General features: G+C 44.1%; 1 protein-coding gene across 1 annotated transcript in view; it reads right to left on the reverse strand.

Annotated features, from left to right (window-relative positions):
* Positions 1 to 11,852: 11,852 nt before the first annotated feature.
* LOC133425273 (zinc finger protein ZFPM2-like) overlaps positions 11,853 to 24,691 on the reverse strand; it is a 70,235-nt gene continuing 57,396 nt past the window's right edge. The window contains exon 4 of the mRNA XM_061716032.1: positions 11,853 to 12,048. Coding sequence (XP_061572016.1) covers positions 11,873 to 12,048 — 176 coding nt within the window. The 3' untranslated portion in view covers positions 11,853 to 11,872. The remainder of the gene's footprint in view (positions 12,049 to 24,691) is intronic.

The raw sequence follows: 24,691 nt of genomic DNA on the forward strand, positions 1-24,691 counted from the left end.
TCGACTTTTTTCGCGAGGTTGTACTTCAACATTAATCTCGACATTTCGACTTTTTTCTCGAAGTGCATAATGAAAAAAAAAATCTTCCCCCAGTTATAACTAACATAGATACTTGCAGCATGTGTTCAAAGTGTTAATTATAACACAATTAGAAGGCCGATACAGAAAAAACTCACTTGAGATTTACAAAAAGCAAAAAGAGGAACGGGACCAAACGAAGGTGCGTGTGGGCTGCACCACCTGGGCACGAATACGCCGCTGCTGCTCAATAGTTTGATGCTTTCACTCACCTCAAGGAAATATGGTCCGACTGACTGGCTTCACTGTACAACACCATCAATGTTTACAGCGAGTTAAGTAAATAAGATAAAGATGGTGAACTTGCGCCTCGCTAAATGCATTAGACGTGAACTCTCTTATCAGAGGCTCAGCACACGGAGCGCTCAAAGATGAGCTTCCCGCGCTGCAAATGCTCTTTTTACCCAATTAGCTCCCTCACGCCCCCGTGGTGTAATATTCCCGCTCTGACAGCCTTATACACATTCATCTAATGAGGCACTGCTGGACCACCGGGAAGAGGAGGGACACTGTCCAGACCTGCATCTCCCTGCAGCACCTATCAGCCCTCTTATCTCTCTGTGCCAACCTTCTTTTTATTTGTATGTTTTTGTTTTTTGAGGGCTGGAACTTTTCAGCGTGGCTGCTGACCCGTCCAGTCATCCTGACAAGCCCCTTCCTTCGGTCAGCGCCTAAGGTTGAAGTTCAGGAGGCTAAAAAACCAGGACAGGGGACGAGGAGAACTCATGGAGGCCCCCCAACACGAGGTGATTGAAACTACTCGTGCTTTTTTTAAGTTTACAAGTTAAGGGCACTTTGATACTAATAATATGACTTTGACGTTTCTTTATTTTATTAAGAGCTCCAACTAAAACTTCCCCAGAAAAAGATAAGGGGAAAGCCTTCGTTTCCACGGCCACGATTGCTAGAAGGACTTGGTAAGCCATGGCCAACTTACATCAAGCCCCTTTCAGAGCTCACTTTGTTATGCACTATCAGGGGCTCGCGAAGGAAAACAATCCAGGATTATCTCCAGCACTTCTCAAGAAACTTGCTTCAACATGGTATCACAACTTGCAGCCATGACAGTGACAGATGGCGAAGCAGCTGGCACCACTCAACTTTTCCTCCACTGTTCCTTACACTCCAGCTTTTTTTCCTTCTGGTTTATCCTCGTGCATCTTTGCTGGTCTGGTGTGCACTGACTGAGGTGGTTGGATAATTGTTCATTTGAGGAGACACACTGACTGCTGCAGAGCAAGGTGATGCCCGACTCTTGCAGCCCGTGTGACGGGCATTTGGTTTATTTGTTTATGTGTTGGCTCCCTTAAAGCTGAGCAGATTGCAGGTACAGAAGTTCCTCCCAAAATTTGATAAAACCAGTATCTCATGTTCATAAAACTTGAGATAAGCGTGTAAGTGAATGTTAATCAGGCTGCTTGTGAGTGTAGAAGGCATGAGCATGCAGATGCCACATCGCCTGGTGTGACAATTCGTTATCTCCTGATGGGCCGCTTGAAGACAGCAAACATCCAGAGAGCAGTAAAAGGGGGGGGGGGGGGGCAGTCAATAAAACTAAACTGTAAAGCGACTGCATCTCTATTAACATACTTGTTATGCAACAAAGTCTTATTTCCTCCTCTCCTGATGAGTCCCTTCCAAGAACAATGGTGACGAACGATCACGACTTCTTTCATCGCGGCTTGTTAATTTTCCCTCCTTCTTCAACTTATGCACTCATTATTTTTAGTTGAAACAGACGAGTACGTCTGCGGCAAGGCTCCTAAACGTGGAGCCACGTCTGACAGATCCCTGGGAGGTCCACGGTTTCACAGAGGGACTTTGAGATGACTCCCTCAGCTCTTGATGAGTTATGTGTGAGGCAGTGACTCCTGCACCTGCAGCCGGAGCATCGTCCCCCAGGGACACTTCCTCGGTACATGTCATGACCCATCCATGCAGAACTGGGGCTTTAACTGCACTTTTGTGAAATGTTCCTTTTTTAATTGTCAGAAAACATCCTCATGTGAGCATTAAAAAAAAAACACAACTATTTTTCTTTCTGCAAAACTGAAGTGTTTCCATCAGGTGCATTTTCCTATTTGCAGCCCTTCTGAAGGATATTCTAGTTCGGGGGTCGGCAACCCACGGCTCTAGAGCCGCATGCGACTCTTTAGCGCCGCCGTAGTGGCTCCCTGGACCCTTTTCAAAAATGTTTGACCTTTTTTTTTTTTCTTCTTTTTTTCTCTTTTTTTTCCTTTTTTCTATTTCTTTTCCTTTTTCTTTTTTTCCCTTTTTTTCCTTTTTTTCTTGTTTCTTTTTTCTCTTTTTTCTTCCTTTTTTCTTTTTAATCTCGACATTTCGCCTTTTTTCTCAACATTTCGACTTTTTTCTCGAGATTTGTTTCAACATTAATCTCGACATTCTGACTTTTTTTTCTCAAATTTTCTACTTTTTTCTCGACATTTCGACTTTTTTCTCAACATTTCGACTTTTTTCTCGAGATTGTACTTCAACATTAATCTCGACATTCTGACTTTTTCCTCAAAATTTCGACTTTTTTCTCGACATTTCGACTTTTTTCTCAACATTTCGACTTTTTTCTCAACATTTTGACTTTTTTCTCAAGGTTGTACTTCAACATTAATCTCGACATTTTGAATTTTTTCTCGACATTTCGACTTTTTCTCGAAGTGCATAATGAAAAAATAAATCTTCCCCCACTTATAACTAACATAGATACATGCAGCATGTGTTGCCTTCATTCTAAGGCTGATACAAGACTTGTAATTTTTTGCGGCTCCAGACATATTTGTTTTTTGTGTTTTTGGTCCAAAATGGCTCTTTCAACATTTTGGGTTGCCGACCCCTGATCTAGTTCATATTTCATATTAGCAATAACGGAGTGAAAAAAAGAGGTCTTTTTACACGCCAATAAAGCCTTTTGCCATGAATTAACTATCAAAAATAACATCACTATGACTAATTGACAGCATGTCATTAATTGTAAAGAATCCTAACATTTCCACGTTCACTCATTATTAGCAGACTGCAATTACAGATGATCAAGCACTTCCAACAATAACAGTATCTCTCAGTGTTAGTGGCATAAAGACAACTGACGAGAGAACTGTGGTGAGCCTTTTTCATTTACTTTACTCACACCCGGCACCTCTTATACCCCAACCTCTGAATTATGCTGCTTATTAGTATTTAGTCTTCTGACGAAGTGGCTGTCTCCTGCTTGAGGAAACCAGGCAGCCATTATTGTAAACTGACCACAAAGCAAACCAGTGAGTCCTGCTCTGCTTATCAGGGGACCTGCCATATCAGTTTAGCTAGTTGGGTTGTGATGTAAGGACAGCAAAATGTCAAGTTCACTTGTAGATCAAGTCAAGCATGTATTATCTCTCCACCAGTGCAGCTCAGCTGTGGCCACGGCGGCTGCGATGAGCTGACTGACTGCTCCACAGCTACTGCATGGAGCCGCAGGAGGCGATGACTCCCACACCAGCTGCACACTAAAGTCTCGGTGCAGGAAGATGTAAATAACAGTTAAAAACAAAAGGTTATTATCCGTGTGTTTATCTTTCAGCATTCTGACATACAAACAGACATCAGCCTGGATTTAAAGGGGTTAATAATTCCTCCTTTTCATGTAAGGACATGAAAACCATCAATAATGCCGTCGATAAATATATGGATGACACCGAACACGGGAAAGCAGGCCAGATAATTACCATTGTACCCATCTGAAGAGACCCCGGCTCTGATATTGGTTTAAACCCAAGGAATAATTGATGCATGCAATCACAAACTGGTTCTCTGCCTAGAATTTGGGCCCATTATTTCATTAGATGAAGCCACGTACTTTGTGCCAAAATTATTTGTGTGTCCAACACGGAAATCAAAAATCCTGCTAGTTCTGAAAATGTTGGGTGTTCTGGAGCCGCATCCAACACACTTTTCAGACGGAAAAGCGGAGGCCACCTTTACAAGTAAAGCAGAAATGAAAGTGATTACTTTGTTTGTTTGCATGAATATTTGATGCGGTGCGTATGCATGTGCGGGATTTAGGAGCTATGCTACAGAGAGAGGTCCTATCCTGGGGTGCCTTCTTGCATATGTAATTGGATGTTACTGTAAATAATTGCCTGGGCATGTGCCAGTGTGATGATGGTGATGATTTGTGTGTGTGTGTGTGCGTCAGCTCATGTGTGACTGCATGTGTGCAGAACATGCATGGATCGCTCTGTGTGTTTGTGTGTGCGTGAGCACATCTGCCCCATCCGTACTCCACTCTCAAGTCCCACTGATTCTCCTTTCCAGCCATGTTGAATCCTCTTTTCCTTATCAGGCGAGCCCAGGCCTGCATCAGGCTCTCCTTGCTATGACAGAGGCTACAACAATAGGCCTGCGATACTGCTGCTTAGCGCTGCGTTTCGGAGGGGAAACCTGCCACGGGCGCAGATTAACTACAACACACACACACACAAAATAGATTGCAGCCTCCAAAACAAAACATTTTTCAGAATGCCTCCTCTTGATTAATGAAGCAATGACAAGAAGAAAAATATAATTTCTGAAACTGAAAAATCCACCACCACTTGTTAAAGTTTAGGGGTAGCTAACAATAAACATAGTGGAGGGAGAGAGGGAGGCAAAAGGGGGGGGAGATAAATGGCCTGAGTGATGGGCTGAATAATTTCTGGAGCAATTTCTGGTTGCACAGGTCCATATTCCTACCCTTGTACTAAATTACACAATAATCGCTCTCCATCGGCTGACAGCCTCTGCCTCTCTCTCTGTCCCAGGTGAAAATTAGGACAGTATCTTGACATTTCTGCTCTTCTGTAGTCTACAAGCTAAAGCTCTCTGTTCCCCGGCCCAAAAAGCAGCACGGTGACGCTTCCAGTGCCCTCCCACACACCGGCGCTTCCCCGGAAACACTCGCTCACATCAGTTCCTGGAGACGTGGACGTGAACGTGCACGTATGAGCGGGCAGATTTGATAGCTACGCTTTTCTTCAAGCAGAACCATCCCTGACACTGAACTCTGGTAGATTCAAAATAGTTAATCAAGGCTTGCTTCAAAAAAAATAAAAAAAATCTAAATTACATAGATGTTTTCTCCCCTTAAAAAAACCCCACAAAACAAAACAGAGAAACACAATTTCATGTCTTCACTGCTGCCTTTGCACAGCTTAAAAAAACCCACTGCAAGGTTCAAATGAGGCTCAGATATGTGACGTACGACTCAACGGCAAGATACTGCAGTCAAACTATGTGAGAAACTAAACGCTTGTTTTATTTTGCCTTTTCAAAAACCGCCGCTTTTCAAATAACTGAGATTATAACAGCTGATCCGCTTTAATCACAAACCTGTGCTCACAGCAAGTCGAGCTAATGCAACAATATTAAGATAGAAGGCGAGATAGAAGAAAAAAAAACAAAACACGACAAACAACAAGTGCCTGATAGATGTTTATCTGGAATTAATCGAGTTTTATGCATTTCAATTACTGTGTAATTTGTACTAAAAGGCCCTCAAAACACGTAACAAGCGGAATTCTATTGAATCCAGACTCATTACAGTTGCACCTTGACTAAGCCCCGGTAATTAGCATTGGTAAGGCATTGTACACGAGGCGGCAACACCCTCATCAACACACATTTACAACAGCGCTCTAAATCTGCTGCTCATTAATAGCTTGCCTCCCAATCAATTATTAACACCTACAATGGGAGCCAGGCTCAGCAGGCCAGGCCCGTTACTCCAGGCAGGCTACGGGCCACCTTCCCCTCCCGGTCCCGTCCAGCATAGGTAATTACCGCTTTTAAAGACACCTGCTACTCAATAGCTTCGACCCAGACTGTTAATTTAGCTCCCCCAATTGCAGACATTTATGTCTGAGTGTCACTATTAATTTGCGTTAATTTGGAGAGAGCGAGGAGTCCGGGCGGGCGGCGGCGTTGTCGGCGAGTCGGCTGAATGTGCTCGTCGCTCACCTGCGCCGGGGCTTGGGCTGTAATTGGACTCTAATGGTCTGATTGATCAGTGAGAGAAGTGAGGGATGAGACGTTGCACTGGCAGCTCCATCAGTCAGACGGAGAGGAGAGGAGAGGAGAGGAGGGAGGAGAGGCAGAGAGGAGGAGGAGGAAGAGGAGCAGAGCGGGAGTGGAAGCTAACAGCCGTAGCACAAACCCAAACTCTTGGCTAATCTGTTCTCTTTTATTTACTTCTTGTCTTTTTGAGCGTAGTGTTTCCGTCTTCTCACAGGTTCAAAAGCTTTTTTGGCCTGGACTAGGGCTGCTCGATTAATCGATTTTAAATCGTAATCGCAATTATGTAATTAGAACGATGTTAAAATGTGAAAATCATAAAATCGATTTTTCACTTTTTTTTTTTTTTTTTAACCTTGTCTGCACACATATTAGTGATTGATGGAAATACCTCTCAATACCTGCGACAAGTGCCCCATCAGAGAGGCTCTTTAGTGTAGGAGGGGGCGTTGTAACATGCCACCGGGCATCCCTCAAGCCAGATGCGGTAGACCGGCTCGTGTTCCTTCCAAAAAACTTGCAAATGTGAACAGCAAATGTAATGACTGACATTACACACCTCTACCTCCTTCATGGGTTGCATTATTATTTAGCATGCAAAGACCCAGTTTAGTTTAATTAGAAAATATCTTGTTTTATTTAATTGGAAATATAACTACCGGTAACTGTATGTTTGCAAGTGCTGATTTGCTGATTTTTTTTTTCCAGAGATAAAACTTTATATTTTATTATATTTTTTAAAACTTTTTTTCAACTTATTTTACAGAGTTTTGCACTTTATTCATTCATTTTTGGTTTAATAAGAGCAAAGTTTGCACTTAAAGCCCAATGGGGCAAATGTTCAATAAAAAAACAGCATATTTGAAATCATTTCTTTGCCTTTTATCAATTCACAAAATAATCGTAATCGAAAATCGGATTTTGAGAGAAAAAAATCGAGATTTTATTTTTGGGCAAAATCAAACAGCCCTAGCCTGGACCACTCAGTTCAAACTGTGGGAAGTTATGAGCTTTTCTCCGTAAAGGCTGAAGTGAATCTTTTAAACCTAAATCCCCATTTAAAAACTGACCACTGTTGTAATAAAAATCACTTGAAGCTAGCTCTACGTGTAGATAAAGATGCGTACTGTGTGAAAGTGATCTATGAATCATCAAGCACCTCAAGGCCGAGCGTCTGAGCTGACAGTGCAGCAGGATTGTGTTAACAGGTCTGCAGCAGCAACAACACAACCGCCCCCCCGACCCCCCCACCAACGCCGAGCCGAGCCCCTGGGGTCTGCAGACCTGCCACGCCGGCCCATCAGCTGTGAAATCTACTTTCCTCTTTGATAAACGCTCGAGATGTGACCCTATCTCTGTCCTGCAGATGCCCAGATTTCCTGTCATGCTTTTTCCCCTCTGTTTTTTTTCCTCCTGCTATTCCTCACTCTGACTCTCTCTATCTCTTTTCATTCTCTCCTCTTTTTTTTTCTAGCGATACACCTCTCTTTCAAGGCCTGCCTGGACAACAGCATGAAACGCTCCACTTGCCGTTCTTTCTCGGCGTCATCCATCACTCGGCCGTTGCTCCCCGTTGGCCCGTTGTCCACCAGCAAGCCGTGCTGGCGGCCGTGGCCGGCAGACGCCAGTCAAGACGGCTCGGCGTGCACCGGAGTGCCGCTCGTCGTGTCCACTTTAATGCAAACGCTGCTCAAAATTCACCGTTCTTTTCATTATTTATCCCGAGCCACTTTAAGGAGTCATTGAACTTTGCTCCGGCTTCTGGGCCTCGTGCCAGGGATTGAGAGATGGACCTACGTACCGTACATAAAAATAGCATGACCTTCTGAAATGTCCCGCCTTAAATAATGTGTCTGGATGGAGGGATAAAATATGTCTGATTTTAGAGAGGGCATATCGATATCTCAGCGGCGGGTCATGTGCTGCAAGCGTGAGAGAGGTGTCACTCCCGCCACATACTTGACTGCATTCGGGTAATTCATTCACCTTTATGGTTTCAAAAAAAATGGGAGAGAGTAAAAGGAGATTTAATAATCTGCGGAGGTCACACTTCATAAGAATGACTGAGAGGGGCCTCCTGGGAGAGGTAGAGACCCATAAAGCAATGAGGCTTTATTTCGAGCCCAAAACGCTTCTCCAGCGCCGCCTGACCCTGTTCTGCAGCGCCGGCCACCCTGACATGCATCAAAACCAAGCAGGCTTTCTTCCTTCTTCTTCTCCCTCCCCTCCCTCCCTCTCGCGCTCGTTTGTTATTTCGACTTTTTCCTCCTCGTGAGGCGTCCCAGTTCGTTCCCTATCTTGATGTGTTGTTGTTTGAAGATTTGCACAACCCCCTCACCTTCCACCAAAATAACTGACATGAATCCTGCACTATGTTAGGTACGTTGCCAACAGCTGCATTTTTAACAAGGCAACAGATTGATAACTAGAGGCTTGATTAGAGAAAGAAACAAGCAAAAACTACGCTACTACTGCAAATGAGACCATTCCCTCCTGATGCACACGCAAGCAACATTTGTGACTAACGTTTTCGGGCATTAATCAGCTCCGAAAGAAACAAAGTTAGAAGTCACAATGAACTCTGGGAGGAGGCTCGGTTAAACTAAACACGCCGGCTAGGCTGACCCAGGCTTTAATAAGACATAGTGAGAAGCTGCTAACAGCCTGTACACCATTTGAGAGATGAAACTTAGGAGTGGAGGAGGGCGAGCAGCAAAGCATTGGAAGGGCCCCCCTGAGAGTAGACACACATGAGATCCTTAAAGGCAGAGATTCTCCCTCTGCTTTTAATTGCGAGGGAGGTTTGGCATATTCTCTAACCCCTCCACAGACGATTATAGGTGATGACCAGCACCTGCTCGTATTAAAAGAAGAAAGAAAAGAAAAGAAACAAGAGGATATGCTGGAAAGAAGCAGTGAATTCTTCAGAGGGCAGTTTGTTAAAAACGCATTACTCTCGCCGAGAGCAAACCATCAGTTTAAGCATCTCGTTGTCACGAATTTGTAAAAGTTTGAATCTCCTGGAAAAATTCAAGCAACGACGACTAACGCTAACTAACTAACGAGAAATTGTTTGTTTGTAAATATCCATCTTTTTGGAACGCTGTTTTTAGTTTTTAGTTCTTGCTATTATTACAATATAATGTATTTTCTTGGTGAGAACTTTGAATAAGCCCATTTAGGGCTTCCTTTCTCACCTGCACATATTTTCATGCTTTTATGTTCATTTCAACTTTTGCACCGTTTTTATGTTGTGCAAATAAACAAATCAAACAAATCAAACGCTAAAGTCTGAGCGTCTGTCTGGAAGTTGAAGCATTCAGTTTTGGTTTTTCTTGGGAAGTTCACGTGGAGATTGCAGGGATGCATTTCTTTGGCAGGAAACTTGACGAGTTGCTTTTGTCAAATCACTTTTTCACCCAAGGATAACTGGCTTTTACCCTGAGAGGAGCCGTATTTCATGGGTCTAATACAGGCGGGGTTATTTAAAGCCACTGATGACTTCAAAAACCATGATGGGAGCTTAAACAACAGTCAATACTGCTCTGAAAATGATTTAATAAAGTTATGCGTATAAGGAATGTGCAAAAGCAGGAGGGGACGGCCTCTGAGTGTGAAATCCTCGTGGACTTTTCTCCTCCTTATGTGTCTTACCGGGATGAATGTGCGGCTGCTTATGACTTTAATAGGAATTTCTTAATTAATCCAAATGCAGAATGGGATATCAAAACCCATGAAGGACTTGCCACTCCACGAGAGCAGCAGGTCAGCACGAGCCTCTGCTGGGATCGTTCAAACAAGAGATAGAAAGCTGCTGTGTGCAGGGTAACGTTTAAAATAATGAATTGTGACTTTGTTCTATTGAAGCGTGGCTTGAGCTCTAAATCCACCAATTAAAATGTTTTGTCATGAAATACGCCGATTAAATAGCCAAAACAGATGCACTTCAAAGGCCTGCAGAAGGATCCTGGGAGAGGCACCTCAGCCGGGCCGGATGTCGGGGATTTTTGCCACAACATCTCCTTCAAATGTAAGACTTTCTAGTAACGATGTTCCCGAGGCGGCTCCAGGAAAATGTACTGGACTTGTGCCGTTTATACAGCGTTTATACAGCGCCTCCTTTGTTATTGTTGTCATCTTGACCTGCAGATTCAGTGTTTAATCAAAAATGTTCTTGCACATTAAAAAAGCCTGTTTTATTACAAGGCTGTAAATAAAACCTCCAAATTACATCGTTTTTGTCATCAAAGCAACACTTCCTGGTTGATGTCTGGACTAGACAAACAACCGTCCTTCATGAAATCACATGCTCACATTCTCTTCAGAGAGGGAGGTTTAAAGTCAGGCACATAAAGCAGAGTCCTTAATTGTTAAGACCTTAATGCCACCCACACGTTACTAGAAATCCTTGAGTCTAATAGCGTCTAAGCCGTCCCAGAGTTGAGGTTAGAGAGCTTGAGCGACTCTTTGTGGGTACTAAGACTCGGGGACAATGAGTCGGATCTTGTTTGTTCACCTGAGAATGAATCTTCTTCTAAAATCTAATTTTATTGCTCTGAATTCTGACTTTTTGTTTCTTTTTCACTGCTGGAGTCCAGAGGCTGTCTTTATTATTCATATTAATGAGTGTTTTTTTTATTACAGAAGTATGGCTGGTTAAGCAGGCCCGGTTCTACGAGGGTGCATAAGCATGCATTGCACCCTCAGTTTATTTGTTTGCATGCTCATTTGAAAAGACGAAAAAAAAAACTGACAAGTGCGCGCGCCTTAAGCCGGATTTATGGTTCTGCGTTAAATCGACGCAGAGCCTACGCCGTAGGGTACGCGGCGACGCACACCTACGCCGTAAGCTCTGCGTTGGTGCAATGCGGAACCATAAACCAGCCTTCAGTGTACGTCTCCCATCTGCGTCAAGTTTCCTGCACCAGCAAGACGCTGCTCTCTGCTGCTCCGTTAACACAAAGTAACCATGGATATTCGGAAGTGGTTCTAACACAACCACGCCAGCAAGTTAGACAACCATGGTCATGAGACAGACTCGATCTCAACTTTACCACACAGGTTATATTTATTTTTGTTATTTATTTTTCTATGTTTTATTTTCTGTTGCTACACTGCAAAAACTCAAACTCTTACCAGGAATATTTGTCGTATTTCTAGTTAAAATGTCTCATTTTTAGTCAAAAAATCTCATCACACTTAAAACAAGAGTAATTACCAGAAAAATAACTTGTTATTTGACAATTTTCACCTGTTTCAAGTAAATTTTCACTTGAAATAAGTAGATAAATCTCCCAGTGGGACAAGATTTATCTTCTCATTACAAGCAAAAAAATCTTGTTCCACTTGCAGAGTTTTCTACTTATTTTAAGTGAAAATCTACTTGAAACAGGTGAAAATTGTTTTTTTCCAGTGATGAGTCTTGTTTTAAGTGTAATGAGATATTGTTTTTCTAAAAATGAGCCATTTTAACTAGAAATAATAATCTTGTTAAGATTTTGAATTTTTGCAGTGTAGATTGTTTGATGGGTGAGGTAGCCCAGACTAAATGTAGCATTTTCTTTGTTCTGCAGCAATATTGCTGCAATAAAGCATTTGAAATACACTTTAAATATTCTTGTTTTGCTAGTATGATTCCGCTTGAAATGATGGGAAAATGCATAATTTAGTGTTGAATAACGTGCCAGGCATGTGCACCCCCTCTGATCTGAGATGCAGCCCTAGTCATCATTTTCTAGAACCGGCCCTGTGGTTAAGGCCGGACAGCCACGTCTGCAGTGAGAACTTGACTGGGACCGGGACTTACCGCGGCGGTGTCGGTGCTCATCTCGATCTTCCCCTCGAAGGGTCCCCACGTGGTCCCCACGGGGAGCTGCTGCCGGCTGTGGATCCGCCGCTCGCCGTCCTTGAGGAAGCTGTCCAGCTCTCCTGAGAACACAGAGGCCGGAGCGGTCAGTCGTACGACACGCACACCCCACAACAGATCACAAGAGACTCTCACGTTTCCTTAAATCTAAACATGCAGCTGCAGTACGTTGTTGCACCACTTAATAATGCACTTTCACAGTGGGTAAGGAAATCAAGCTGGCATCCATCTGATGGTGTTCCTCAGACACATGGCGCGTTAACCTCACTTGAAAGGTGTCTTGGGTGGAGATAATCCGTGTGAGACGGCGCAGGCCCGCTGGCTGGCGCGGGCGTCCACTGACAGTCCTATTTCTGCTCCTGCAGGAAGGCAGGCCCTTCCTCGTGCTAAGCAGAGCTGCAGTTAATTAACATTGGGACTGGATAACAGTGTTAGTACTACCGGTGCTCACCTCCCTGACACCCCCCATCCATCTTATCTCTTAGATTCGGTGTACTTTTTCAGGATGGTGATTAATCAAATAGTTATGATAAACCTCATGGCGGGCTGTGACATGGTTTATAGAGGAGGATGTTACCCTGGTGTGAGTGTGAAAGTGTGTGTGCATGTGTGTGTGTGTGTGTGTGTGTCCCAAAGGGAAAGTAAGCAGCTCTCAACTGTACATTTCAAACGGGTTGCCTTGACAACCGTAAAAAGTCTTGTCTGAGGAAGTCTCACGATTCAGATAAGTATGACTTCAGACTTTTTTTTTTTTTTTTTTTAAGTTTTAAGACATGAAAAGTTTACTCCACATGAAATACGTTTTTATCAGGAGGGCCTCATGTTTGGGAACGTGTGTCTGGATCTTCAGGAAGTCCGAGATTTCAGCTAATGAGCCCACTGTGCAGCGCTGATACCCTCGCAATCGCTATCGGCCACTAATATTGTGTCTTTTAGCCAGAAAGATTGTGCACAGGGACGACTTGGGTATATTTGATTTTCTCAAGTGATCAAAAACTGTATCTGTGCTGAGCAGGGAGGGGTTCATGTTTTTTCAGGGTACTGTGACATCACAGACTGAGATCTGAGTAGAGTTATCCAGCGTCCAACCTATGGAGCCAAATCAAGGCCAAAAGTTTTGTTAATTTGAAAATAAAATTTGAACCTGAAAATTCTTTTTTACAGTTTAATTTTTTTTTTTTCGGTATCAGATCTTTTTTTCAGTTTCAGAACTTTTTATTTCAGTTTCAAATCTTTTTTTCAGTTTCAGATCTTTTTTTTTCAGTTTCAAATCTTTTTTTCAGTTTCAGATCTTTTTTGTTCCAGTTTCAAATATTTTTTTCAGTTTTAGACTTTTGGGCCCGATCTGGCGTAGGGGGCGTGGCATCAACTGAGAGGGGCGTGGCATCATGAGTGACAGCATAAGAGAGAAGGCGGGGGACGTTCCTCAGTCATGTTGCCTTCAGGAAACGTAGGTTGCAGAAGTTATCAGTAGAAGTATGAATCAACACTGTATATACACCATATTCACGTAATTGGCAGTGGAAAAAACTGATATTAGTGACACATTTCTGTTTAAAAAGCTGTTTTAGACCGTACTTGGTAGTATGTTGAAGTGGGAAATGTCAAACTTTAAAGTGTGTCTGTTGAACTGTACAGTCTGGCATAGTTTATTGCTTTTATACTGCGATTGGTGCCAAGTTACATCTCTTCTATCTCTTGTTTGAAACTCCGCCCCCTAAAACCAGCTGCTGTGAACAAAGGTGTAAATACACAATTGCAACACGACTGAGCTGTAGGCCAGTTGTGCTTTGCCGTATTCTGACCAAAGCAACGACACTTTATGAACAGCTCAGGAAACTGTGTCGTAGTTCTCCTTTAACACGTGAGTGTTTGAGGTATCCAGGGCATTCTCTTCCCGCTGCAGCCATTGTTGAACTTTCTGATGCTGACATGTTAATGGTACTTATTCAGCTCTAGTTTACACCGTAAATATCAACCGTGTATCTGCAGCGCGCTATTGTGCTCATCTGTGTTGGTATGGAAATGTGTGTGCATGTGCTGCTTTGCATGTGTAAACTGAACGAGCCCCGCTCTAGTCTTACCACCGTGCTGTTCGTAAACCCGCTGATGGTGGTCAGTCCTGTGACAATGGAAAGCTAAATGTCATCCAACATAAAACCTGAAGCTTCCCTGAGATGCAAATGGAAAAATCGGGTAAACACCAGCACATGCTCTCAACATTTATTCCTAGTTTAGGAATTGCACTAAAAAATGAGATATTCTCCCAAGTTTTATCACAGTTTTACCCTTGCTGCGGATCTGCCCGCCCTCTCCCGTGTTTCTGCTGTTGCACACTGTCTCCCTGGTGCTGCAGTGGAAGGTGGGTAAGCTCATTATAGAAAAATAATTAAACATTGGTGCACAGCTGGCCATCATCACTGAGAGCAACAGCCACCGCTTGATGCATTCTGTTTGTCCTCAGATAAGACCCGCGGCCTTTAACCGCTTGGATGCAAGTTCCTGTTTAGCCCAGCTTGACACACACACACACACGGCTCCAGCCCGTTCCCGGCCAGAAACGCTCATTTCTTCCTCTTCTTTCTGCTCAGGGTGCGACTTTCAGTGTAAAACGGGGAGAAGCGCCGGGGTAGCGTAGGTGTGAGAGGGTGGGGGTGAGGAAGAGGGGACGATTCAATTTGTGAGGGTTTGCTGTCCGGCGTGTTTGGGTGCCAGTGTGTGTGTCTGTGTGTGTGTGTGTGTGTGTGTGTGTGTGTGTGTGTGTGTGTGTGTGCATCTCACACCTAATGTTGCCCGAGGACCTTGGCTCACAGATGGCTTGTCACATCTGCTGCAGACACAAGTGGAAGATCTCCACCAGAAGACCAGTAGATGAATAATAAGCTCCCTTCGGGGACTGTCTGCATGTTTTTTTTAATGCATCTTAACAGTTACTGATGATTCTACTCCTGTATATCAAATCTCCGTGTTGCACTGATGGACCCAATTTACCAATAATCTTTGTGATAATCTGGCTGATGCTGTGTCTCATTTCTATGCGGATGATACAGTTATTTATTGTTCATCTTCGTCAGCGTTACAATCCCTTGAGTTCTTGCAAACTGCCTTTGATGCTGTTCAATCCCGTCTGGCTCAGCTTAAACTTGTATTAAACGCAGATAAATCGAAGACCATGCTTTTTTCAAATGGCAAGCAGCTTCCATCTCACCTTCCAAGGTTGTTAACTGTTCAGGGGATTGAAATTGAATTGGTCAGTTCTTATAAATATCTAGGCATTCTGATCGATGACAAATTGTCTTTTAAATCTCATATTGATAACCTATCAGGTACATCACTGTTTTTTGTATGCTGCTGCCAATTGTCCTTCTTTGCCTCCGTAGACTCTCCCACTGGCTGACTTTTATTTACAAATCCATTTTGGGACGTCTCCCTACATATTTGTGCGTGCACATGTGTAGAAACGTCAGCCATTATGGCCTGCGCTCACAGAACTTCCCAGAAGGTCCCGAGAGCCAGAACTGAACTGGGTAAAAAGGCTTTCAAGTTTTCTGCCCCGTCAACCTGGAATGATGCGCAGAAGGACTTGAAATTGGTTGAGCTTGTATCCTTGGGTAAATTCAAATCCGTTTTAAAAGACAGAGCAATTATCTCTCTCAGTTCTTGTGACTGCCCCGTTGTGTAAATTGTACTATTGTTTTACTATCGTTTCCCCGGAATGTGTGACTGACTGTCTGTGTTTGTATGTATTGTTGTATTGTTTTTATGCTGCCATTTTGGCCAGGTCACTCTTGAAAAAGAGGTTTTAATCTCAATGAGTTTTTTACCTGGTTAAATAAAGGACATATATATATAATTACCAATAAATGAAGGAGAAAATACCAAAATCGCAGGGTTGGAACCTTTAAACAGATTTAGGACTAGGAGCTCCCCATGTTCTCCTGCAGACGCTAAACCAGCACCTGCCTCCTCTCTCCAGCTTTACTCATCTTCCAGCGCTTAAATGCCACTGACTTGGCAACCCGGGTGCAAGACGTGGCCTGAGAGCTGCAACCGCAACCTCTCCACCATCTTCACCCTCCTCCTCTACCACCCCTCCCTCGCCCACCCCTCCCCCCCGATAAGATCATCATCTGTCGTTAGACTCTGGGGTTCGTCCCTGCACTCCACAGATACTTGGCAGACCAATGAATGTCCCTTTGTGTGCAGAGATCCTCCTCAGATAGCACCCAAGATGCTCCGCGCTGGCATCTGTTTGCTTCTTTTTTTTTTTTATCTCTTATTCTTTTTAATATGCGCATGTACGTCCTGTCTTTATTATCTGTTATGGTGCAGGAGAATGAGAGAAAAGGGAGCGGCGGCTCTCCTCCTTTAATGCCACACGATTAAAAAAGCTGATTTCCTTTGTCTGGGGGATGCCAGTCTGCTGTGATTTAAAGAAGAGACGGTGGTGAACCACCGACAGAGAGGTGAACTACCACTTTCTACTTCTGAATGATATTATTAGATATAATGAGGCACTTGTCAACAGTCTCTTTACATGTCATTTTCTCCCTTCATTTCCAATTATGGCGGCAGAATCATCTTATTTCACAAAGTTTACCCTGCATTAGCCCCTCGCTGGTTCTGGGGCTAGCTATATGATGTTTGCAGCGCTTAATCCATTAAAACCCCACACTTCTCCATCTATATTACTGCACAGTTCACTTACACAGGTGATAATCTGCAGCAGTATGGACTTGTTTTGTTTTTAAGTTATACCCAGTATCTCCATTAAAGAAGTCTTTTAAGAGGAGGAACTCAAATATTCTTCCCGTCTGTAATTTATATATGAAAGATAGGATTACATTTAGTGCACATGAAGCGTGCTGTAGGTGAGGTCTTTACCGATGGTCATAGCTCACAAATGACAGGAAGACTTTTGTAAGAGCGGTGGTTAAGCCCAAGGTGTTTTCCACCTGTATTTAACTTCTCAAACAAGTTCAAAGAAAAAGCGCTTCAAGGGAGAGAAATTGCCTGCAGCGTTAAAAAAAAAAAAAAGAAATAAATAATAAAAAATAAAAGCCCTGATTACCAACCCTGCCTTTGGTTTACTTCACCTTTATCTAGTATCACAAGTATATTAAGAGTAAGGGCGGAAAACAAAGAATGAGAGCGCAGACGAGACGGAAAATGTGCTTGAGCTTCACACGGCAGACGATCCCTCTTGATATCAAGCAGTGCCTTTGAATCAAAGCAAATAAATTACTGCTGTTCAAAGTTCAATAACCTGTGTGTGGCAATTCACAGATGTCCCACTGAATCCCAGTCATCTCCGCTGATAGGCTGTGTTATAGAGCCGGCAAATGGGCTATAAATTAATATACCATGAGAGAGGCATAGTGGGTGAAATGGAATGCACTGTATCGGTTCAACAAAAGGTGCCACATCTTTAAAGCAGATATGTGATATGAAATTTTACAGCTGAAGGAGAAATGTCACAAAGCTTTGATAAGAGAGCGATGAACTTTCTCCCCCTCCTACCCAAATTGCTATTATCAGGTCTCGGTGAGACAAATGCATCATTTATAACCCACAGCCCCACGGTATTATCTTTGAGGAGAGCGCTGGTTTTAATACGGCGGAGACCCCCGTACCGGCGGCGCCCCCTCATCTCTCTCACTCTCTCGCACGTTCTCCCCTGCACTCGGCTGTGCTGGGCCCTGAACGGCGGGGAGGGGGTGGTGGAGGTGGAGGTGGAGGTGGGGGGGGAACCTCACCCGTTTAAGGCAGACTGGCTTTCAGGTGGTGGGCGACTTGGGGGTGGGGGGTAGGAATGGGTGATATTTTACCGTTCACGATATACCGTCAAAAAAATCGCAGTAAAAACGATAAATTCCCGTTGATGACGTTTTTGTGTTAAGCCGGATTTATGGAAGGAAGGAAGGAAGGAAGGAAGGAAGGAATGAGCCAGAAAGAAAGAAAGAAAGAAAGAAAGAAATGAGCCTGAAAGAAAGAAAGAAAGGAGCCTGAAAGAAAGAAAGAAAGAAAGAAAGAAAGAAAGAAAGAAATGAGCCTGCAAGAAAGAAAGAAAGAAAGAAAGAAAGAAAGAAAGAAAGAAAGGAGCCTGAAAGAAAGAAAGAAAGAAAGAAATGAGCCTGCAAGAAAGAAAGAAAGAAAGAAAGAAAGAAATGAGCCTGCAAGAAAGAAAGAAAGAAAGAAAGAAAGAAAGAAAGAAAGAAATGAGCCTGCAAGAAAGAAAGAAAGAAAGAAAGAAAGAAAGAAATGAGCCTGCAAGAAAGAAAGAAAGAAAGAAAGAAAGAAAGAAAGAAAGAAATGAGCCTGCAAGAAAGAAAGAAATGAGCCTGCAAGAAAGAAAGAAAGAAAGAAAGAAAGGAGCCTGAAAGAAAGAAAGAAAGAAATGAGCCTGCAAGAAAGAAAGAAAGAAAGAAAGAAATGAGCCTGCAAGAAAGAAAGAAAGAAAGAAAGAAAGAAATGAGCCTGCAAGAAAGAAAGAAAGAAAGAAAGAAAGAAAGAAAGAAAGAAAGAAAGAAAGAAAGAAAGAAAGAAATGAGCCTGCAAGAAAGAAAGAAAGAAAGAAAGAAAGAAATGAGCCTGCAAGAAAGAAAGAAAGAAAGAAAGAAAGAAAGAAAGAAAGAAAGAAAGAAAGAAAGAAAGAAAGAAAGAAAGAAAGAAAGAAAGAAAGAAAGAAAGAAAGAAAGAAAGAAAGAAAGAAAGAAAGAAAGAAAGAAAGAAAGAAATGAGCCTGCAAGAAAGAAAGAAAGAAAGAAAGAAAGAAAGAAAGAAAGAAAGAAATGAGCCTGCAAGAAAGAAAGAAAGAAAGAAAGAAAGAAAGAAAGAAAGAAAGAGGTTTTGCAGTACAGGTGTACTAATTTAATTGTTTTTTATATATTCAATTTAATTGGTCTAGTTTAGTTAGTTTAGGTTTTTTTATCGTCATTTTTATCGTTATCAGGATAAATGCCAGAAATGATACATTTTTTAGTCCATACTGCCCATCCCTAGTGGGGGGGGGCGTTAAACAAGCCAAAGGGATTAGGGTTTTAGCTGCGACACTCTGCACAGACTGAGCAGGGGGGATGTGAGTGTCTGGGGGGGGGGGGGGGGGGGGGGGGGTCAGACTGTTGATGGAGGGTGCAACAATGCTCATTAAGTTCTGATTTCAAGAATATAATGAAGTGTTTCAACCACATCTGGACATTTAAGATGTTACGTTGATGTTCACAGATTTCAGTCTGATTCGTTTTATCTGCTCACTGAACTACGTCCTTATTTCTGTGTCCCTTGAAAAGCGGTTTTGCTAAAAAGTAGTACAATAAATCTTGTTTGCAAAAAACCATTCTGCACGATGAGAAAAACATCCGAACTGTGAATATTTGGGAGAAATGTCTATAATGCACCTGACCGGCCTGTCTAACCCCGACGAGTGGCGAGCGCGGGGATCTGCGGCGGTAGAGGAAAAACTGCTCCTCATGGCTGAAAGCTTCATCCAGGTAAAAGTGATCATAACTATACGATTATTCAAGACGAGGCCCGATCGGAGTAAAGATTTAATTGGATAAAATGTTGGAATAAGTTAGTCCTTGTTAACATACTGTACCCATAAGGCCGCTGTATTTATAGAGGCAGCTGTGTGGCTGAAGTTACAGTACAAAACGTACAAAAGACGTTTGAAGGACCACTTGACTGCTGTTTTGTAACTGTTTTCCCAATGTATTATTGTTCATGTATCCATGTTCTTTTTGTTTTTTTGTTTTTTTTTGTGTTTCACTCATAGTGACATGTACCATCTTATTTGCTCAGGAGTCAATATAATATAAGTTGTAAAAACAATATCCCATGCACACTCACACACACTTATTTTTTGTCTTTATTCTTTATTATTTATATATTGCATTATTAGTTTGCCATCACTTTTGTGTAGTTTTACTTTCTGTTTATTGTATGTTAATCTTCACATGAAATTTGAATATCTTCGGTGGAGGCTTCAAATAAGCCCATTGGGTTTGTTGCCTCTTCCTGCACCTATAGTGTTTATCATTGATATTTCCTGTATATTTTTAAAAAAAAACTGCAAAACAATAAACTAAAACTAAACTAAACTAAGTGAAATATCATGGATATGACAAATAGATGTGTTAGTTATGCAGCAAACACACTTGATGGAAGTTGGAAGAAGGAAATGGTTCAAAGTTAAAGCAAAAGTCTGACATTTTATAAGATGGTTATTTTTCAGATCTGGTTGGTTTAGGTTAGGAAAAAAAGAGCAAAAAACAGGAGAAAGAGATAGCAAATAGATGAAGGTACTTGATACTTGAATTGTTTATTTTTATCTATTCTGGCTTAGAAGCCGTAGCTGTTCCTTTAGAGGTGAGACATTATCCCATATGGATGTGGAAAAAGGTGTAAAATAAAATAACCCAGCATCTTGCAGTGAGCATGTTACTTTTTTTAAATTTGAACTGCAGCAATAAATAAAGAATGAGGAAGTGTTAGCATCGTGATGCTGCACAGACACACACACACACACACAAACAATGACAGACTTCCACCCTGCAGTACATTATCAACTCCGAGACTGTTGTTCGGTGTCATAGAACAATTGAAATATACTAGCTGTCAAGCAGTCTGTCTCACGAGGAGCTTGGCCAAGTTCGCAGCAGACCGGATGACAACAATCTGCGAGACATCCATCTTTAGCGAAGCAGTGCAACTTCCTATTGATAGCATGTAAAGGGAGACAGCAAAATTTAAAGAATGGCTGTCCTAACGCAGCGATATCAGCAGCAGCATCTAGAGGACACACACCGGTCCTGCCGCAATCAGATTATTTTAAATGCTTTTCTTTAAAATTTCAAAACCATCAAAGGGACATCACTCTGGCTGACTGTGACGGGGTGAGTGAGTGATGGTCAGTGTGTGCACGGGCACTGCATGCTTTTGAGACAGCTGGATAACAGAAGACTGAAGGGAAGTTTTATTAGTTGAGTCTTAGTTGAGGTAAAAAAAAAAAAAAGGAGATTTTACCATAAATACAGGTGGAAAGTTGTCGGGGGGAGTGGGAATGTGCTATTTATTATGTCTAAATGAACAGCTTTTTAGCAGTAAAAACAAGCAAACATTGAAACGTCTGTGATGTTGTGAAATAACTATTTTTAAAGTGCTCCTGATTCTCCTCCCAAGTCAATTACCAGGCTGCAACTTCCCCTGGGTAACAGCAAACGCTGTTTTTTTTTTTTTTTTTTTTCCTGGGTGACCTAGTTGTCTTTCATGAGTAGGTTTTAGCCGGAGCAGTTTGACAGTCAACAGATAAGATGGATTAAGCTTCTTCTTTTTCATCCAGTTTTGATGTGAACAGCGTAAAAGCGGGTTAAATCATTGAGTTTTAGGAGTATTTTTAAATGCCTGGAGATAGAGCGATAAAGGAAGTAAAAAACCTAGGACTTTGGGGTGCGGGGAAGGTCAAGGTTGTGGCTCCGGAGAGCTGCAGACTGGGGGGGCCGGCTTAGGTTCCCCCGGTCTCGGAGCGGGGCTGAGCGCCGGAGCCCTGCCCGCCTCTCATCTCTCCCAGAAAAAGAGCACACGGAAACAAGTGAAACAAAAATCCAGCGAGAGCTCGGCGGGCGGCATCAAAGAGCAGCACCCTTGCCTTGTGTGGGTGACTGAGAGAGAGTGTGTGTGAGTAAGTGTGTGTGCATTAGTGTGTGTGAGAGTTGAGGTGGGGGTGGTTGTTTAGTTCCTGCATGCTTTTTTTTTTTTTTTTTTTTGCGCGCCTGCCTGAATGAGATGAGAGTGTTTCTGGCTGCGTGTCTGCCGGAGCACTGTTAAATATCCTTCTATAATTAAGTTCTGATTATTTGCGAGGACTAAAATAAAACAGTAATTAATCTGTCGATGTAAGACAGAAAATAGAGGTGCAAACTACAAATGAAACAACCCAATTTACAAAGAGATGAAACATTAAAACATCATTGAGAGTATGATGTGCTGTGTGCACCCCCCCACCCACCTCCTCCTCCTCCTCCTCCTCCTCCTCCTCCCACCTCCGCCAGACCTGATCTGAGGCGCGCTTAACATGCGCGCGGGAGCTGACAGCCGTGCAGTCACGTGACGGCCGCTGCAGCCAATCCCCGACTCATTAGAATTTCTCCAAAGCCACGCAGCGACGGAGCTACTTGAGCAAAAGAGAAAAAAGGTGAAGGTGCGGCTGAAAATGACAAACAAACCCGGAGCCGCTGAGCGGGTCAAATGCTGCCGTGTTAACACGTCTGCCTATCGCGTGTCGCATCTGGCCGACGCTGGGAGGTTTTTTGGTTCGGAACATTTCTGAGGAGACACATTTCGACACATTTTTTGTGGACGTCTATTCCCCCTCTGCTCCTCATGTCGGTGACAGGGGAGAGTAATCCTATACACAGGCTGCTATTGTGAAATGAGAAACTAGCCTCCTCTCCTGCCAGAGACCAGATGCACCTCTCTCCCTCTCTCTCTCTCTCTCTCTCCCTCTGTCCTAATCTGTAAACGACTTAAAGGAGCCTTATCTTCGGGCTCTTCTGCTTCATTTCATGCTTGATTTACTTTAATTTGTCTGATAGGGCACAAGGATTTGGAAATGGCCCATCTTTCGGTGGAAAATGTTCTGATTTTTCTCCGGCATTGTTATGTGGAGGTTTTTGACTTTTCTCTCCCCCTTTTTCTCACTCCTCCTCCTTTTTTTCTCCATCTCCATCTCTCCCTCCCTCCCTTTTCCCTCTCTCCATCATCTCCCGCTATTCTTTTGAGCGGGGTGGGGGATGCTGGGGGTGCTAGGGGGGGGTGGGGGGGAGGTGGATCTCGCTCCAGTGCAACAGTCTGTTTGAGTGCATTTAGATTCCAGCTAACGCAGCACAAACAAGTTTTTCCATGAAGTGTGGGTCTTGTGATGGGAGACGGCGACGCTGGAGTCGTGTCTGCCTTTCAGATCCGCGCCGGGCGCAGAGCAGCCGAGTGCTTCAAACCACAAAGATCTTATGTGTAAGTTAAGAGGCGACTGGCCCTCCAGTTTAGCAAGTGGGCGAGCAGCTGGTGCTGATAAAGTTGCTCCACAATGAGGGACGGGGACGAGCGACATGTCTGCAGATGCCTCAAATTCCCTCTCTGCCGGTGGAGTGAAGTGCTCGCATGGCTGTCTGGCTGCTGCTGCTGCTGTCACCACGACGGTTCTCCAGCTCCATTTAGTGACTGAATGACAGTGGAGGCAGCGAGCTGTGATTAGAGAGAGGCCGTATCTCCAGATCCTGAATAATCTCCATCCCCTCCCACCCATGAGCAAGGCACAGAGGCGGCACAAAACGCTGTGGAAGAGAGGGGAGGCCAACTGGCAGAGCTGTGTGTGTGTACAGAGATGTCACGCAGCTCCACCGGCCTCCACCTCCACCTCCACCCTTCTCCCCTGGCATCCTCCCTCAACCTCCTCAATAACCTCCTCCACCAATCTCCTCCTCCAAACTCCTCCTCCACCAGATTCCTTCTCCACCAACCTCCTCCACAACCTCCTCCCTCCTCCTCACTCCACCATCATCCTCCACCATCATCCTCCTACCCAACCTCCTCCTCCACAACCTCCTCCACCATCATCCTCCTACCCAACCTCCTCCTCCACAACCTCCTCCACCATCATCCTCCTACCCAACCTCCTCCTCCACAACCTCCTCCACCAACCTCCTCCACCCTCATCCTCCACCCTCATCCTCCAACCTCCACCATCATCCTCCTCCACCAACCTCCTCCACCAACCTCCTCCTCCACCCTCATCCTCCATAACCTCCACCCTCATCCTCCTCCACAACCTCCTCCACCCTCATCCTCCTACCCAACCTCCTCCACCAACCTCCTCCACCAACCTCCTCCACCAACCTCCTCCTCCACCCTCATCCTCCATCCTCATCCTCCATAACCTCCTCCACAACCTCCTCCACCACCACCATCATCCTCCTCCAACCTCCTCCACCAACCTGCTCCCCCACCCTCCTCCACCATCATCATCCTCCTCCACCATCATCCTCCCCCAGCATCCTTCCACAGCCTCCTCCCCCAACCTCCTCCACCACCCTCCTCCTCCACCCTCCTCCTCCTCCAACTTCCTCCGCCAACCTCCTCCACCACCCTCCTCCACCATCATCATCCTCCTCCACCATCATCCTCCCCCAGCATCCTTCCGCAGCCTCCTCCACCAACCTCCTCCATCATCCTCCCCCAGCATCCTCCCCCAGCCTCCTCCCCAACCTCCTCCTCCACCATCATCCTCCACCAACATCCTCCTCCACCCTCCTCCAGCCTCCTCCTCCCTCCTCCACCATCATCCTCCAACTTCCTCCACCAACCTCCCCCAGCCTCCACCATCATCCTCCTCCTCCACCATCATCCTCCACCCTCATCCTCAAAGCTCCTCCACCAACCTCCTCCACCAACCATCTCCACCAGCCTCCTCCTCCACTAACCTCCACCAACCTCCTCCTTCACCATCATCCTCCACCAACCTCCTCCCCCAGCATCCTTCCCCACCAACCATCTCCACCATCATCCTCCTCCAACCTCCTCCTCCACCCTCCTCCACCCCCTGGATGTGGATACTGGGAGGTTAGAGAGAAAAAAGCCCCACATCCTTCACCTTGAGTCTTTCTGACTAACCTGAAAAGCAGTGGACGCAATCAAAGAGAATTTTACATT

Source organism: Cololabis saira, chromosome 3 (assembly GCF_033807715.1).
Source record: "Cololabis saira isolate AMF1-May2022 chromosome 3, fColSai1.1, whole genome shotgun sequence".
In the NCBI taxonomy this organism is placed as follows: domain Eukaryota; kingdom Metazoa; phylum Chordata; class Actinopteri; order Beloniformes; family Belonidae; genus Cololabis; species Cololabis saira.